Source organism: Talpa europaea (assembly GCF_964194135.1).
Source record: "Talpa europaea genome assembly, chromosome: 8".
In the NCBI taxonomy this organism is placed as follows: Eukaryota; Metazoa; Chordata; class Mammalia; order Eulipotyphla; family Talpidae; genus Talpa; species Talpa europaea.
Window position 1 is genome coordinate 120,940,573 of NC_140075.1, and position 12,370 is coordinate 120,952,942.

Consider the following 12,370-nt stretch of genomic DNA (forward strand, 5'->3'; position numbering starts at 1 on the left):
AGCTGAGCTGTCAGTAAAATGGATGAGTGAGAAAAGCCGGGTCCTCATTAATATAAGTTTTATTTAATTATTTAGCACACTGACATTGAGAAATAGTCTGAGCCACCGTCTCCCTGAACAATGTCTCATTCTCCGCGCATGCTGAGTAGCTGGAGCCTGGGCACCGCCGCGCCCTGAGCTCGTTACGGGCCGGGGTGCCAGGGACTCGGCCCCGCGCGGGGCTGGGTGGCGGGTGCTGCTCGCCTCCCCCGGGCGCTCGAGGTCTGCTGCCTAAGTGCCTGTAGCTCATGTAGACTCATTTAAGTCATTTGTTGGTGTTCATTCCATTCATTCGTCTGTTTTTTTTTTTTCCTTCCTCTTTTGGGTTATCCGGGTGATAACATTTTAGCGACTCAGCGCAAAAAGAGTCCCTTTTTGAGAAGCAAAAGCAAGGACAAGGACAAGTCTCCGACAGCCCACCCAGCTCTCTCTAAACGCCTGCGGTTCTGGTCTTCCTCTGACATCCCATCCTCTCCTAACGAGCCTCTCCCTCTCTCAGAAATCGGAGATTTCTAATCCTTTTCCTCTGTCATGTCTTCATCGCATACCCGTTCCCGCCACCGTTTCTGAAATTCAAACAAACCAAAAAAAAAAAAAAAAAAAAAAAGGCAAAACCAGTACCTAAAGGCCCGATGACCTTAGCGGACCCTCCTCCCGACCCCGTTGCAAAGCCGAGCTTAAAGTAGCCAGCGTGGACTCTGATTCCCAAAGAGAAGACGCGCGGCCTCGCCCTCCGGACGGGCCCTCCCGCGCAGCACCGTGGCAGGGGAGCCGGGGCAGGCGTGTCCGTGCTGAGTAAGTGCAGGGCCGGGGCCGCCCACCCCCGCCCGCCGCAGGCCCGCCAGGGAGCCCCTGCTCTGTTGCTCTGTGTCCTGCAAAGCACGGCCTCTGCCGCCGGAGCGCTGTTGTGTTGACGCAGCTCAGTTTAAACCTGCTGCCTTTGTCTCTGTCCAGTGCTGAGTCGTTGGCTTTCGCTCGCGAGCCCCCCTCTTGACGCCTTCTCTGTTTGGAAGGATGTTTCGCTCCGTTCAAGCGTTTTCAATAATGGGATGGACGCTGCTGAGCCCGAGTCCAGGCCGGAGTGAAGCGACCGCTGTCGTGGTCTGACATCTCGGACGCTGAAACTCAGCCAGCCGAGGACAGGAAGAATGTCCTGGCGGGCGCGCGGGTCCACGTGGCCTTTAGCTACTGCCGTTTCCACCCCCCTCGTCCTCGTCCCGCCCCGACCACGCCCCGCCTCCCCGCTGTGTGCTTGGCCTGCCGTGGCGGTTGCCACTGAGCTCTATCAGAGAAGGGAAAATGATTATCGGTTCTGCCAGTGGAAAACCAGTGTCACCCTAAAAATTAGTAATAGCCTCTAAGATGTGGCATCGGCGGGTGTGGCGCTGACCCCGGCTGAGCCTCGCCGCAGCCCCCCCACCCCTGCATGCTGTGGGCGCCTGCTGTCCCCTGCCATCCTGTTAGTGTCGGTCCATCTGCTCCTCCTCACCTCACCTGCCGGAGTCTGTCCCCGGGCATCCCACCAGACTTGAATCTTGCTTCTCATCAAGGTTCTTTCCCAATCCAAATTTTCCCTTGATTTCAAGTTGTAAGATTTGGGCGCCTCCCAGGGCACTGTGCGTCCCGTCCAGGGTGCCGAATTTAGGCCACAGACCTGGCTCTGGGTCCTCGGGCGCCGGGACCGGGACTTTGTGCCCAGCGTGTCCCAATGCTCAGGCCCGCCCGCCACGGCATTGTTAGGCTGTGTTTGAGGAAGGTTTGCTTTTTGTTTTTCATTCAATGTTGATGATGGCCACGTCCGTGGTAAACCATCCTGCGATTGCTGAAAAAGACAGGATGCCAGGCCAAGAGCCTCTCTCCCTGCAGAGATTGAGGCCCCTTAAATCATTGTGAGGACGCTGCTTCTCAAATCACAAGTGAGCCGGGTGGCAGGACGCACACCCTGGACATTCAGCCCCGGTGGCAGGTCCTGAGCAGGCCTCTGCCAGGAAACAGGACTTTGAGTGACAGGCATGGTACCTAGCAGGTATGTCTATCGTTACTGTGTTGGACTTTTTACCAACGTTTTGTTTTTTTGTTTTTTAAAGATTTATTTATTTATTCATACAAGCACTGGGTACAGTGAGGAGCGCGGGAGGGTGAGAGGATTCACCAGAGCCAGAGCGGGGAGCAGAGCAGGCAGAAGGACCGAAGCACACTGCTGAGGGGAGCAGCGGGCGGCAGGAGAGGTCTGCACACCATGTGGGACTCTCGCCCGTGGCTGGGGGTCGAACCGGCGCTGCAGAGGCTGCAGGCAGCTTCGCAGCCCAGCGCTCAACTGCTGTGCCACCAGGGGAGGCCCTACCAACATTTTGTTTTGCTTCTGGAGCTCCTTTTTCTCCCAGCCAGTATTAGAGCCAGGGCCAGCCCTTAGGGGCCTCCACCCAGGCTTGCAGCCCGGCCCCTCCTGTGTCCGCCCCAGCCGGAGGCGCGGCTGCCCAGCTTTGCCCTGCGCTCCATGTGCCCTGCTGCCCTGCCGCCAGGCCTCGGTGTGGTCTGTCAGCCTCACCCGGGATTTTGCAGCCCGATTTCTCCATGTCCTTCTCTGCCCCAGGCTCTGGGGACCTAAAGCCAAAGCGGGGGTCCCCGCACGGAGGCAGCCTCGACCGCACGGAGGCCTCAGCAGAGCCTGCTGCGAAGCCCTGGCCCCCCGACCTGGGCCCCCGGACCTGCGCCACCTCAGCCATCACTGTACCCCCTTCCAGCTCCACCCCCATCTCCCGGCACCCAGGCCGCGCCAGAGGTGAGTGGGGGGCCCTCCATCAAGAAGGACCAACATCTGGGGCCCAGGGTCTTTCCTAAAGACGCAGGCTCTCTGAGGAGGGGTCTTCTCTCGGCTAGAGGGCTAGTGGGCGGGGTGTTTGAGCTGTGGATGGGCTGTGGCATTGCACAGACCCGCTTCAGACATCGCTCTGCCTGCCTGCCGCTCCGGGCATGTCACTGGCCAGAGGTCTGACCTGACACCACTCATGGGAAGCACCAGGGAGCTCCAGGGGACTGAGAACCAAAATCTGGGCCTAAAATAGAGAACTGTCCCACCCCACCCCCTTGCAAGTCAGAAGCTTATTCTCCACAGAGAACAAGTGAGCGGGACTGTGAACTGGAGTGTCGGTAATGCGGGGAAGGAGAGGGTAGGCAGGCCAGGGCAGGGGTCCTGAACTGAAAACCAAGGGACTTACAGGGGTTTACAAACCCAAGGCCCCCAGGATGCAGGCACGAGTTGCAGTGTTCTTCCAGTTACCCGGTGAGCTCCAGAAATTCCAACTCAGCGCTCAGTGCAGTTCTGCCAGGGGAAGCCCGTGGAAGTTCAGGGGCCCTGGGGAGCCCTCAGCCGCCAGAGACCAAAACCAAATCGCGAGGCAGTGGAGTAAACACACGTGGGGCGCAGAGGCGGAGTCTGAACACACTCAGGCTTGGCCCGCTGGAGTAGACCTCGCCATCCAGCAAGCCGCACACATTTTTGGGGTTCCCCAGCGCGTGTGAAAGTTCTGTTCACCCTGTGCCACAGCCCAGTGTGTGCAGCAGCATTACGTCTCAAAAAGACAGCACAGGCGTCTTCCTTAAATGTCCCAGCCACGCAAAGTGAGCAGGTGCCCTGGGGACACGGCGCGGGGTGCTGCCCACGCGGGGCTGCACAGACCTTCCGTCTAAAAGCGCAGCTCCCGTGAGCTAAGGGGGAGACATGCCTTGGTCAGCAAATGGGATGCTGCCACACCCAGGAAACACCCGAGATGGTCTCCCCTAAGAGGCAGTGAAATTTAACATCTGCAAATAGAAAGGAAAAGGCAAAGCTCACAGGGCAGAGACTTTCTGCTTCTAATATAGAGAGAGGGATGTAGTGGCTTCTGAGGTGTGAGACACTGGCGAGAACTGGAGAGGTGATTTTTTTCGTCATACCCCCCACTTCACTCTGGAGATGTGGGTGTCTGACCTCGGTGACCGGCAAAGGGAGGCCATCCCCCGCCCTCGGGGCTCCCCGGGCCGGCTCAGTGACATGCACTGGCAGGACATGGCCCTGGGGATAGGATGTGCTGAGCAGACACCAGACACCCAGCCGTCCTGCTCCGCTCCTGGCCAGGCGTGGGAAGGGCCAGCTGCTTACGGTTGGACAGCAGGGGCTGCCCGGGTGCTGCCTCGAACGTGCAGGCTCTGAGCCAGTGTGGCCTGGGCATCCATCATCAGCATCTCCCGAGGCTTGGGGTGCAGAAGCCCTCCCCTGGCTTGGTGGAGAGCTGGGAACTCCATTTCCCCGCGTGCTCCTAGCGGCCAGTGTGCTCAGGGCCGGCCTCCAGGCCACGCACAGACTGCCTCAGCTTGGACCCCGTGCCTGAGGCAGAACCGAAGCCCAGGACCTTCCCCAGCCACTCCTCCACCGGCAGAGCCTGCAGAAGGGCCAGCACTGCCCACTGCTTTCGCCGCCATCCCAGTTCTGGGGCTCTGGTCCATTGCTCGTGGGTGTGACCTTCCTTCAAGACAGGAAACCCTCTCACCCTCGTCACCAAGGTCTTTCGGGGGAACTGGCAGACTCGAGGCAGCGAACAGCTTCCTGTCCTCAGGGAAGGGCAGCCGGCTGGTGGCCCTTGGGCACAGCTCCGGTTTTCATCAGGAGCTGCTCATGCAGGGTTTGGTCTCCAGGGAATCACCGGCTGCCCGCAGGTGGCGCATCCTTTTCCTTCCTCCCACCTACTGAAGACCATGTGGCCCCTGTCAGGAACTGCTTTCAGGGCCCCCTGCTTTTGGGGCGACTGGCCTTGCAGGTTGGAAGGGGCTCCCTGGTGGTAAACATCCTGCCCCTTTCGCTCTGTAATTGTCATCAGGCCCAAGCTCTGCTTTAGTCGCGTGTGGCCGTCACAGGCGAAGCGGGTTTAAAGGTCAGTGAGACGCAGTATGTGGGCTGGAGAAATAGGGGGGTGGGGAATAGAAGCAGCACATCCGCATGCCCCCTCCCTCACCCTGGGTAGGAGGTGGCATCTAGCAAAGGAGCTGGTCTCCCTGTGGCTGTCGGTTGCCCCGGACTCATCAGCCTTCTTCGCCCCGCAGGCTACAATTCCGACGACAGCCTGTGCGGACAGTCGCTGGAGCTGGAGCTCGCCAACCACCGGCAGTTCGGTGAGTCGCCCGCGGCCTCCGCCTGGGGCCTGCGGCCTGCACCAGCAGTGCCTTTCCTTCTAGCTCGCCCTGTGCGGCCATCCAGCCGCAAAATAGCTGAAAGTGGAGTCGGGTCGAAGTGAATCAGGGGACCCAGAGCTCCCTTGTCACCTTCCTGGAGATCTGAGCATGGGGTTTCCCTGCTCACGCGTCCAGTGACGGGAACCCACCTGGAAAGCGCCCAGAGGGTTTCCAGGCAATTCTGGTGACTCGCACAGGGAACGTTGTCTTCAGGAAGGCCCCTCTCTGTCCTCACTTGGACTTTAGGCATCCAGAAGGGCTCATTGTATTTAGTCTTAGAAGGTGTTGGAAGCACAAGTCAGTTAGCAGTTGTAAATTTCTGACAAAAACGGGGAATTAGGACAGCCTTCCCCCAAATAAAAAAACTGCTTTGGGCTTCAATAATTTTTAAAAAACAAATCCTAGGGTCTCCCTGGTGGCACAGGCAGTTGAGCACAGCGCTGTGAAGCTGTCTGCAGCCTCTGCAGCGCTGGTTCCATCCCTGGCCACAGGCGAGGGTCCCACAGAGCACGCAGACCTCTTCTGTCTCACCTGCTACTCCCCTCAGCAGTGCATTTCGTCAGCCTGCCAGTTCTGCTCCCCGCTCTGTCTCTGGTGAATCCTCTCACCCTCCCACACATCTGGCCTGTACCCCGGTTCTTGTATAAATAAATAAATCTTTAAAAAAAAATCCTAGAAGAATGGGAAGGTCATTCTTTCCACAGATGCAAACTCGGTTTCCATGGCTTCAGCCTGATTCCGAAGTGGCAGTCGTCACTGTCCCCTGCCCCACCGTCTAGACACCTCTGGTGCTGCATTTGTGCCCCCAGCAGTGCAGATGCGGTTGACACGGGGAGGCCCCTGCTGCAGTGGGAGTTTGAATCCGGGAGCCTCTGTCTTCACCTGAGCAGGACAACAGGACTGGAGCTTACAGGGGTTTCTTTGCCCACGTTCTAATGCCTGGAGTTGGGGTGGGGGGTGTGCATCTGGCCTGTCTCTGGCTCCTCAGAGCTTGAATAAACAAAAGTTTGAATAAACAAGTCAGTTGGACCTGCTTCCAGGTCCAACTGTTTTGTATCACAATCCCCTTCCAGTGAAACATATGTCCCTTTTTTTTTTTTTTAAGATTTATTCATGCATACAAGAATCAGGGTACAGGCCAGAGGTGCGGGAGGGTGAGAGGATTCACCGGAGACAGTGCGGGGAACAGAACAGGCAGACGGACCTAAAGCACTGCTGAGGGGAGCAGTGGGTGAGATAGGCGAGGTCTGCCGCACCATGTGGGTATCTTGCTGGCCAGCCAGGATTGAACCAGCACTGCAGAGGCTGCTGACAGCCTCTGCAGCACTGCACTCAACCCTCCGCACCACCAGGGGAGGCCCGAAATGTATGTCCTTTTTAACGAGAGATGTGTGTTCTTTTAATCTCAAATTTTCTTTCTCAGCAAAATGACTTACTTTGCTTTTACGCTATTTCACGAAAGCCAAGTGGTTTTCGTTGTTTTTTTTTTTTAAGGTTTATTTATTCATTTATGCAAGCACTGGGTACAGTCAGAAGCGCCGGAGGGTGAGAGAATTCACCAGAGCCAGAGCAGGGAACAGAACAGGCAGACTTACCAACTACACTGCTGAGGGGAGCAGCGGGCGGCAGGAGAGGTCTGCGTGCCTTGTGGGACCCTCGCCAAGGGCCGGGGATTGAACCGGCGCTGCAGAGGCTGAGGGCAGCTTCGCAGCCCAGCGCTCAACCGCTGCGCCACCAGGGGAGGCCCACCAAGTGTTTTTTTAGCTCAGCCCCAGCCTCCTTTGCTGACCAGTGTCTTCCAAACGCCTGCTCTTTGTAGAACTCGCAGCATTGGGAAGTTGAGTGTCCTGTAGAGCTGTGCAAGGGCAAGCTCAGGGTGCGGGGTGTCAGTCCCCATTGTGACTCCTTTCAACTCCACACCAGCTGTTTGCTGGACGTGGGTGCAGAGGTGACACAAGCGCAGGCCCTGTGCCCAGTGTTTCCTGGCCCAGCGGGACAATGGGGGCAGGCTGGCCAGGTGGGGAGACCGCGTGCTGCGGGGGGAGAGGACCCAGAGGGGTGGGCTTCTCCCTGTAAATGGAGAAGCCGGCGCAGCCACGTTCAGGCAGGCACGGGGCAGCCAGGAGAGCTGGCTCCAGCTCATGTCACCAAAAAGGTTGACTTCCCCTGGAGGGGCGGGGGGCAGGTGTAAACTTGAGAAGTGCGAGAACAGGAGGGACAGCAGACGCCCCCGCTCCTGCACACGAGCAAAGTGAAGCCACCACCACCACCCCCCCCACCCCATGTTGCAGCCCTTCTCCGGGCGCCTCCTTCCTGGCCCCTCCAGGGAGCCTGTCATGGCCCAGGCCGGGGTCTTCCTTGTGTTCAGGAGGCTTAGCAGCTGTCAGGGGGAGCAGCACCCCATTCATGTGCTTTCTGGACTGGCGTGAGAGCCCTCTGCCAACAAGGTTGTTTGGATCCACAGCCCTCGACAGAATACAAGCAGGTAGCGAGTGTTGCCGTCTAGGATGTGTGCGCGCTCGGCACTCGGCTGGTGAAGCCAGGCCCTCGGGGAGCCTAGAGAGAACCCCCCAGTCCGTCCTTTGCCACACGGGCTCCTTGGAGTAGGCGCTTTGGTCCCGCCACCCCTGGTCATGGGCCTGCAGGGTAAAGGCCGCCGTTGGCCGCACTGCCCTGGCTGGGCAGCTCAGAGAGCAGCAAAAACGCGGCCAGCAGCAGCTCCCCACTTCCCCTGACAGGTAAGGCGGCCTCTTCCCTCTGGGCCGCGGGGTGCATTTGCATCTTTAATTCCAGGCTCAACTTGTTATTTAGTACAGTGACAAGACCCCGAAATGCAGGCAGCCCGGCTGCTCACGCCCGGGAGGGTGAGTGGATTTTGGTTCACCTTCCACCAGGCCTGCATCCAGGCCACGTCGCTCTCGAGTGGGGTTGCAGCCGTCCTCCTGCTTCCCCTCGGTCAGGACATAGCGGGTGGGGTTTTTTTGTTTGTCTGTTTTTAAAGATTTATTTATTTATGCGTACAAGAACTGGGGTGCAGGCCAGAGGTGTGGGGGTGAGAGGATCCGCCAGAGACAGAGTGGGGAGAACAGGCAGACTGACTGAAATCCACTGCTGAGGGGAGCAGCGGGGAGACAGGAGAGGTCTGCTGCTCCATGGGGGTAGCTCCCTGGCTGGGGATCCAACTCGTGCTGCAGAGGCTGCGGGCAGCTTCATAGGTTGCGTCTTACTTAACCCCTTGCGCCACCAGGGAAGCCCCATAGTGGATGGTTTTGACTCTTTTCCTTGTGGTGTTTTAGGGTGAAGGGTTCCCTGTGTTTGAGAAGCCGGTGGGTGCTCTCTCCAGGACCCTAAACTCTGAGGTGTTTTCAGAGATGTTCTTAGCCCTCCCTTTGAACACCTGGACGCAGCGGGTGCTAAATAAACCTTTAATATCCAAAAGGGTGGGCATCGTGAGCCTGGTGTCCTACAGCTCCAGCTTTTCACTTTTGCAGCCGAGCTTTTCCCTTTTATCTCAGGTTATTTTGTTTGTAAATGCCAGAGTGAAATTTTAAAGGGTTCTAAAATGTTCTTAATACCCAAGACCGCAGCCCAGAGAACCGGCCCTGGGTTCCCAGATGGGTGCTCTCCAGTGGAGGGGAGCAGAGGCAGCCCGGAGCTGCCGGCCGCGGCAGGGAGACTAACGCGTGTTCCTCTCCGTCACCCACCCTGGCCCCAGGTTCGGCTGACCAGCTCCACGGCAGGTCTGAGAGCTTCAGCAGCGAGGACCTGATCCCCAGCAGGGACACAGCCACTCTGCCCCGGGATGCCAGCACCCCGGGACGCAACACCTTCAGCCGCCATGAGTACCCCCCGCCCCGGAATGGGCCTCTCCCCCAGGAGGGCGTCCAGAAGAGGAGCGTGGCCCAGCCCCAGGCCGGCATGCGGCCCTGCTCAGCTTCCCCCAGCAGTGAGATGGTCACCCTGGAGGAGTTTCTGGAGGAGAGCAGCCGGGGCTCCCCCATCCCCGTGAGTGACCTGGTCATCAGGACTGTAGGTGGGACCCTGGCAGCAAAGTCCCAGCGGGAGGGCGATCCTCCTGGGCAGCCAGCCCCCCACCCCCACCCCGCCAAGACTTCCCTCCACCTGTAAGTGAGGGGCAGACCCTTGTTCCACCGGGCTGAGGGTGCCGCGTGGCCAGCACACTGGCAGGGCAGGGTCGCACGCTGGGCTTCAGAGCAGAATCCCGAACCCACTGAAGCGCGCGCTCGCCAGCAGAGGTTTTTTTCCGTGAAGGGGCTGATGGCGGCCGTCTCTGGCATTCCCGACCACAGTCCCGTCCAGCTGCTCTGCCGTTTCATCGGGACCGCAAGGACCGTCTGCCAGCAGCTGGGCACGACTGTTCCAGAAAAGCTTTCGTGGCGGACACTGATGTTTAAATTTCATATAATTTCCACGTGCTGCAAAAGATTATTCTTGAAAAAAATTTTTTTTTAAATCATTCGAACATGTAAAGCAATTCTCTGCTCGCAGGCCATACAGAAACATGTGGCTCCGCCGGGATGGGCCCCGGCTTTCATCTGCTGACGTCTGCCCCGCCACACGGCCCCCCGACCCCGCCCGAGTGAGGACGCCCTACAGCGTCTCGGTTTAGCTCTGCCGAACCGCGTGAGGGTGTGTTCACACCTGTCCACATTCAGCCATTGTTTGGTTGTGGAACGGGTCTGTCTTGCAGTTGACACCTTTCAAGGACTCTTCACCCTTCGGTGATTGATTCTCATTCCCTTCGAGAACAGTTGAACTTTCTCCGGCCACGTAGTGAAGTCTGTGACCCGCATGAATAGGCCACGGCGACAGAGAACACAGAGTATTTGCTCAGTAGCTGTTCGCTGGGCACCTACTATGTGTCAGGCAGTGGGTGTGGTGCCTGCTCTCAGTCCAGCCCATCAGCAGGTTTCTCTCCCATCCTGGCATGTGGCTTTTGGGGGCAGTCTGCACCCCTGGTCCCTGTGCAGCCACACCCTTCTGCAGGGCAGCCTCTTCCCGCTGCCTCTTCCCTGTCTTGGATCAGAGAAGACTGTGGGCAGCTGTGAGGGGCCTGAATGTGGCCGGCTCTGGTTTTTCTTCCTCTCTGTGGCCCAAGACAAAGCCCTTGTGAAGTGTCAGGGCGTGGTGGAGGGACAAGGGAGAGAAGGTCCGGGCCTTCCAGTTCCCTGTTGCCTCCTGCTCTGCTTAGTGGGGACCCCCCAGCCTCACTCCCGAGGCTCACTACTTCTCTCCTCTCTGTAGGACACTCCCAGTTGCCGGGATGACCTGCTAAGTGACTACTTCAGAAAGGCTAACGAGGCCCTCACCACCGGGGGCCAGCCAGGACCGCCTTCCAGGAAAGAAGGGGCCAAGATGCCTACCAGCTTGGTCGCTCCCACCATCAAGATGGCTGTCAACACCTCTGAGGGAAAGCTGCTGAAGCCTGGGCAGTACGTGAAGCCAAATTTCAGGCACGCTGAGACTGAGGCCGTACCCAGTGCCCCTGCCAGGCAGACCCAGCCTCCCCAGAGCCTGTCTCTGGGCAGACCCCGGCAGGCCACCAGCCGGAACACGTCCCTGAGCCGGGCCTTCAGCCTGGCCTCAGCGGACCTTCTCCGGGCCAGCGGGCCAGAGACCTGCCAGCAGGAGTCCCCTCTGAAACTAGGGGGTCCTGAGGTCTTGGGCAGCCGAGAACCTGGCAGCCACACTCTGCAAAGCCCCACACCGCCCAGCTTGGCCCGGGAGCGGACCCCACTTGTGGGAAAGGCTGGAGGCTCCTGTCAGGGCCCAGGCCCTCGCATCCGGCCGCTGGACATGAGGCGCTTCTCACTGGCTCCCCCCAAGGAGGAGAGGCTGGCCCCCCTGCAACAGTCCGCCACGGCCCCAGCCATTGCCACGGGAGGGAGTGGGGGCGGCAACCCCCAGCTCCAACCCTTTTCACCTGGCGTGGCCCCGGCTGCCAGAACTAAGCCCCAAACTCCCACACACGTGGGCGAGGTGGCTACTGTCGCCCCCATCCGGGTGGGGCTCAGCCTGTCAGAGAGGGATGGGGCCCTGGGACCGGGCCACACGGAGGGGCTCGCTGCCAAGAGCTTGGGGAGGTCCCCCGACATGGCGCCCCATGCGGGCCGGGTCCCTGAGGACTTCAGCCGGGGGAGCACTCCAGCCTCCCCGGAGCCGGGCGCGGACCCGCAGACCGTGTGGTACGAGTACGGCTGTGTGTGAGCAAGCGGCCTGGGCTGGGACTACGGACGCCTCTGACCACGCTGCCCGCCCGTCCTGTCCGCCTGTGGTGCCGGGAGAGGGGCTTGGGATGAGGAAAGGAGGGGTCCCCGCAGTCCTGCGGGTTTGTTCATGAAACACTGTGCCAAGCCCTCAGAGGATCACTCTCAGGAGTGTGCCGTGTCTTCCTTGCCTGTAAGTAGCCTCCAGCAACTGTTCTCTTCAGAAACCCCACTTTCCAGCACATCTGGGGCCTCTGCGACCCCAAAGCAGACACTATCCGAGCGCGCCTGGTAGAACACTCGTGGGCAGCCTGCTGGCGTCCGGCGTCCAGGCGTGTGCGTGCGTGTGCACGTGCGCGTGCGGCCCCCGCGCTCTCAGACTCTACTCCTCCCAAAAGCCAGGGAGCAGCCCAGAATGGCCAGCCCGCAAAGGTCTTGAGGGCCATGGTGGGCCCCAGAGTCAGACTGGCTGGCCGTTAAAACCCAGGAGTGTCGCCCCGACATTCCTGGCATCCCAAGCACTTCCCTGTACCCCCAGGGCCAAGGTTGCCTTCCGGCAGGTGGCCGTCGGCCGCGGCATTGGCCTCCCTCCAGCAGCTGGACTCTGGACACTGTGGTGGGTTCTGGGGCCGCACGGCCGCCTGCCTTACCCTGGCCCACTTGTCTACAAACACTGGATCTTCCGGGCCTGGGGGGGATGGTGGGAGGGGACAGGGAGGAGCCCCTGCCCCACCCCCCTCCTGGCTAGTGCACAGCCGGGACGTGTGTGCAAGAGTGAGGTGCAAACTCCATTTGTCACGTGGCTGCAGCTCCCGCCGCCCCGGTCTCAGGTGCGATGTCAGTTTGTTCACCGGTAGGAACCAAACCCTCTCGGCGCGCGCGCGGAATCGCGGTCC

The 12,370-nt window shown here is 59.6% G+C and overlaps 1 protein-coding gene across 4 annotated transcripts in view; it reads left to right on the forward strand.

The window, feature by feature from the left end:
• Window positions 1-11,544, forward strand: part of CCDC88C (coiled-coil domain containing 88C) — a gene marked incomplete at its 5' end in the record, with an annotated part of 107,887 nt that extends 96,343 nt beyond the window's left edge. The window contains 4 exons of one of the 4 annotated variants that reach the window (XM_084240802.1): window positions 2,633-2,821; window positions 5,119-5,187; window positions 8,963-9,252; window positions 10,513-11,544. In XM_084240802.1, coding sequence (XP_084096928.1) covers window positions 2,633-2,821; window positions 5,119-5,187; window positions 8,963-9,252; window positions 10,513-11,475 — 1,511 coding nt within the window. In that variant the 3' untranslated portion in view covers window positions 11,476-11,544. Of the gene's footprint in view, window positions 1-2,632; window positions 2,822-5,118; window positions 5,192-8,839; window positions 9,253-10,512 lie in introns of all 4 variants that reach the window. The other 3 variants (XM_084240800.1, XM_084240799.1, XM_084240801.1) reach the window with 3 other exon arrangements.
• Window positions 11,545-12,370: the final 826 nt, after the last annotated feature.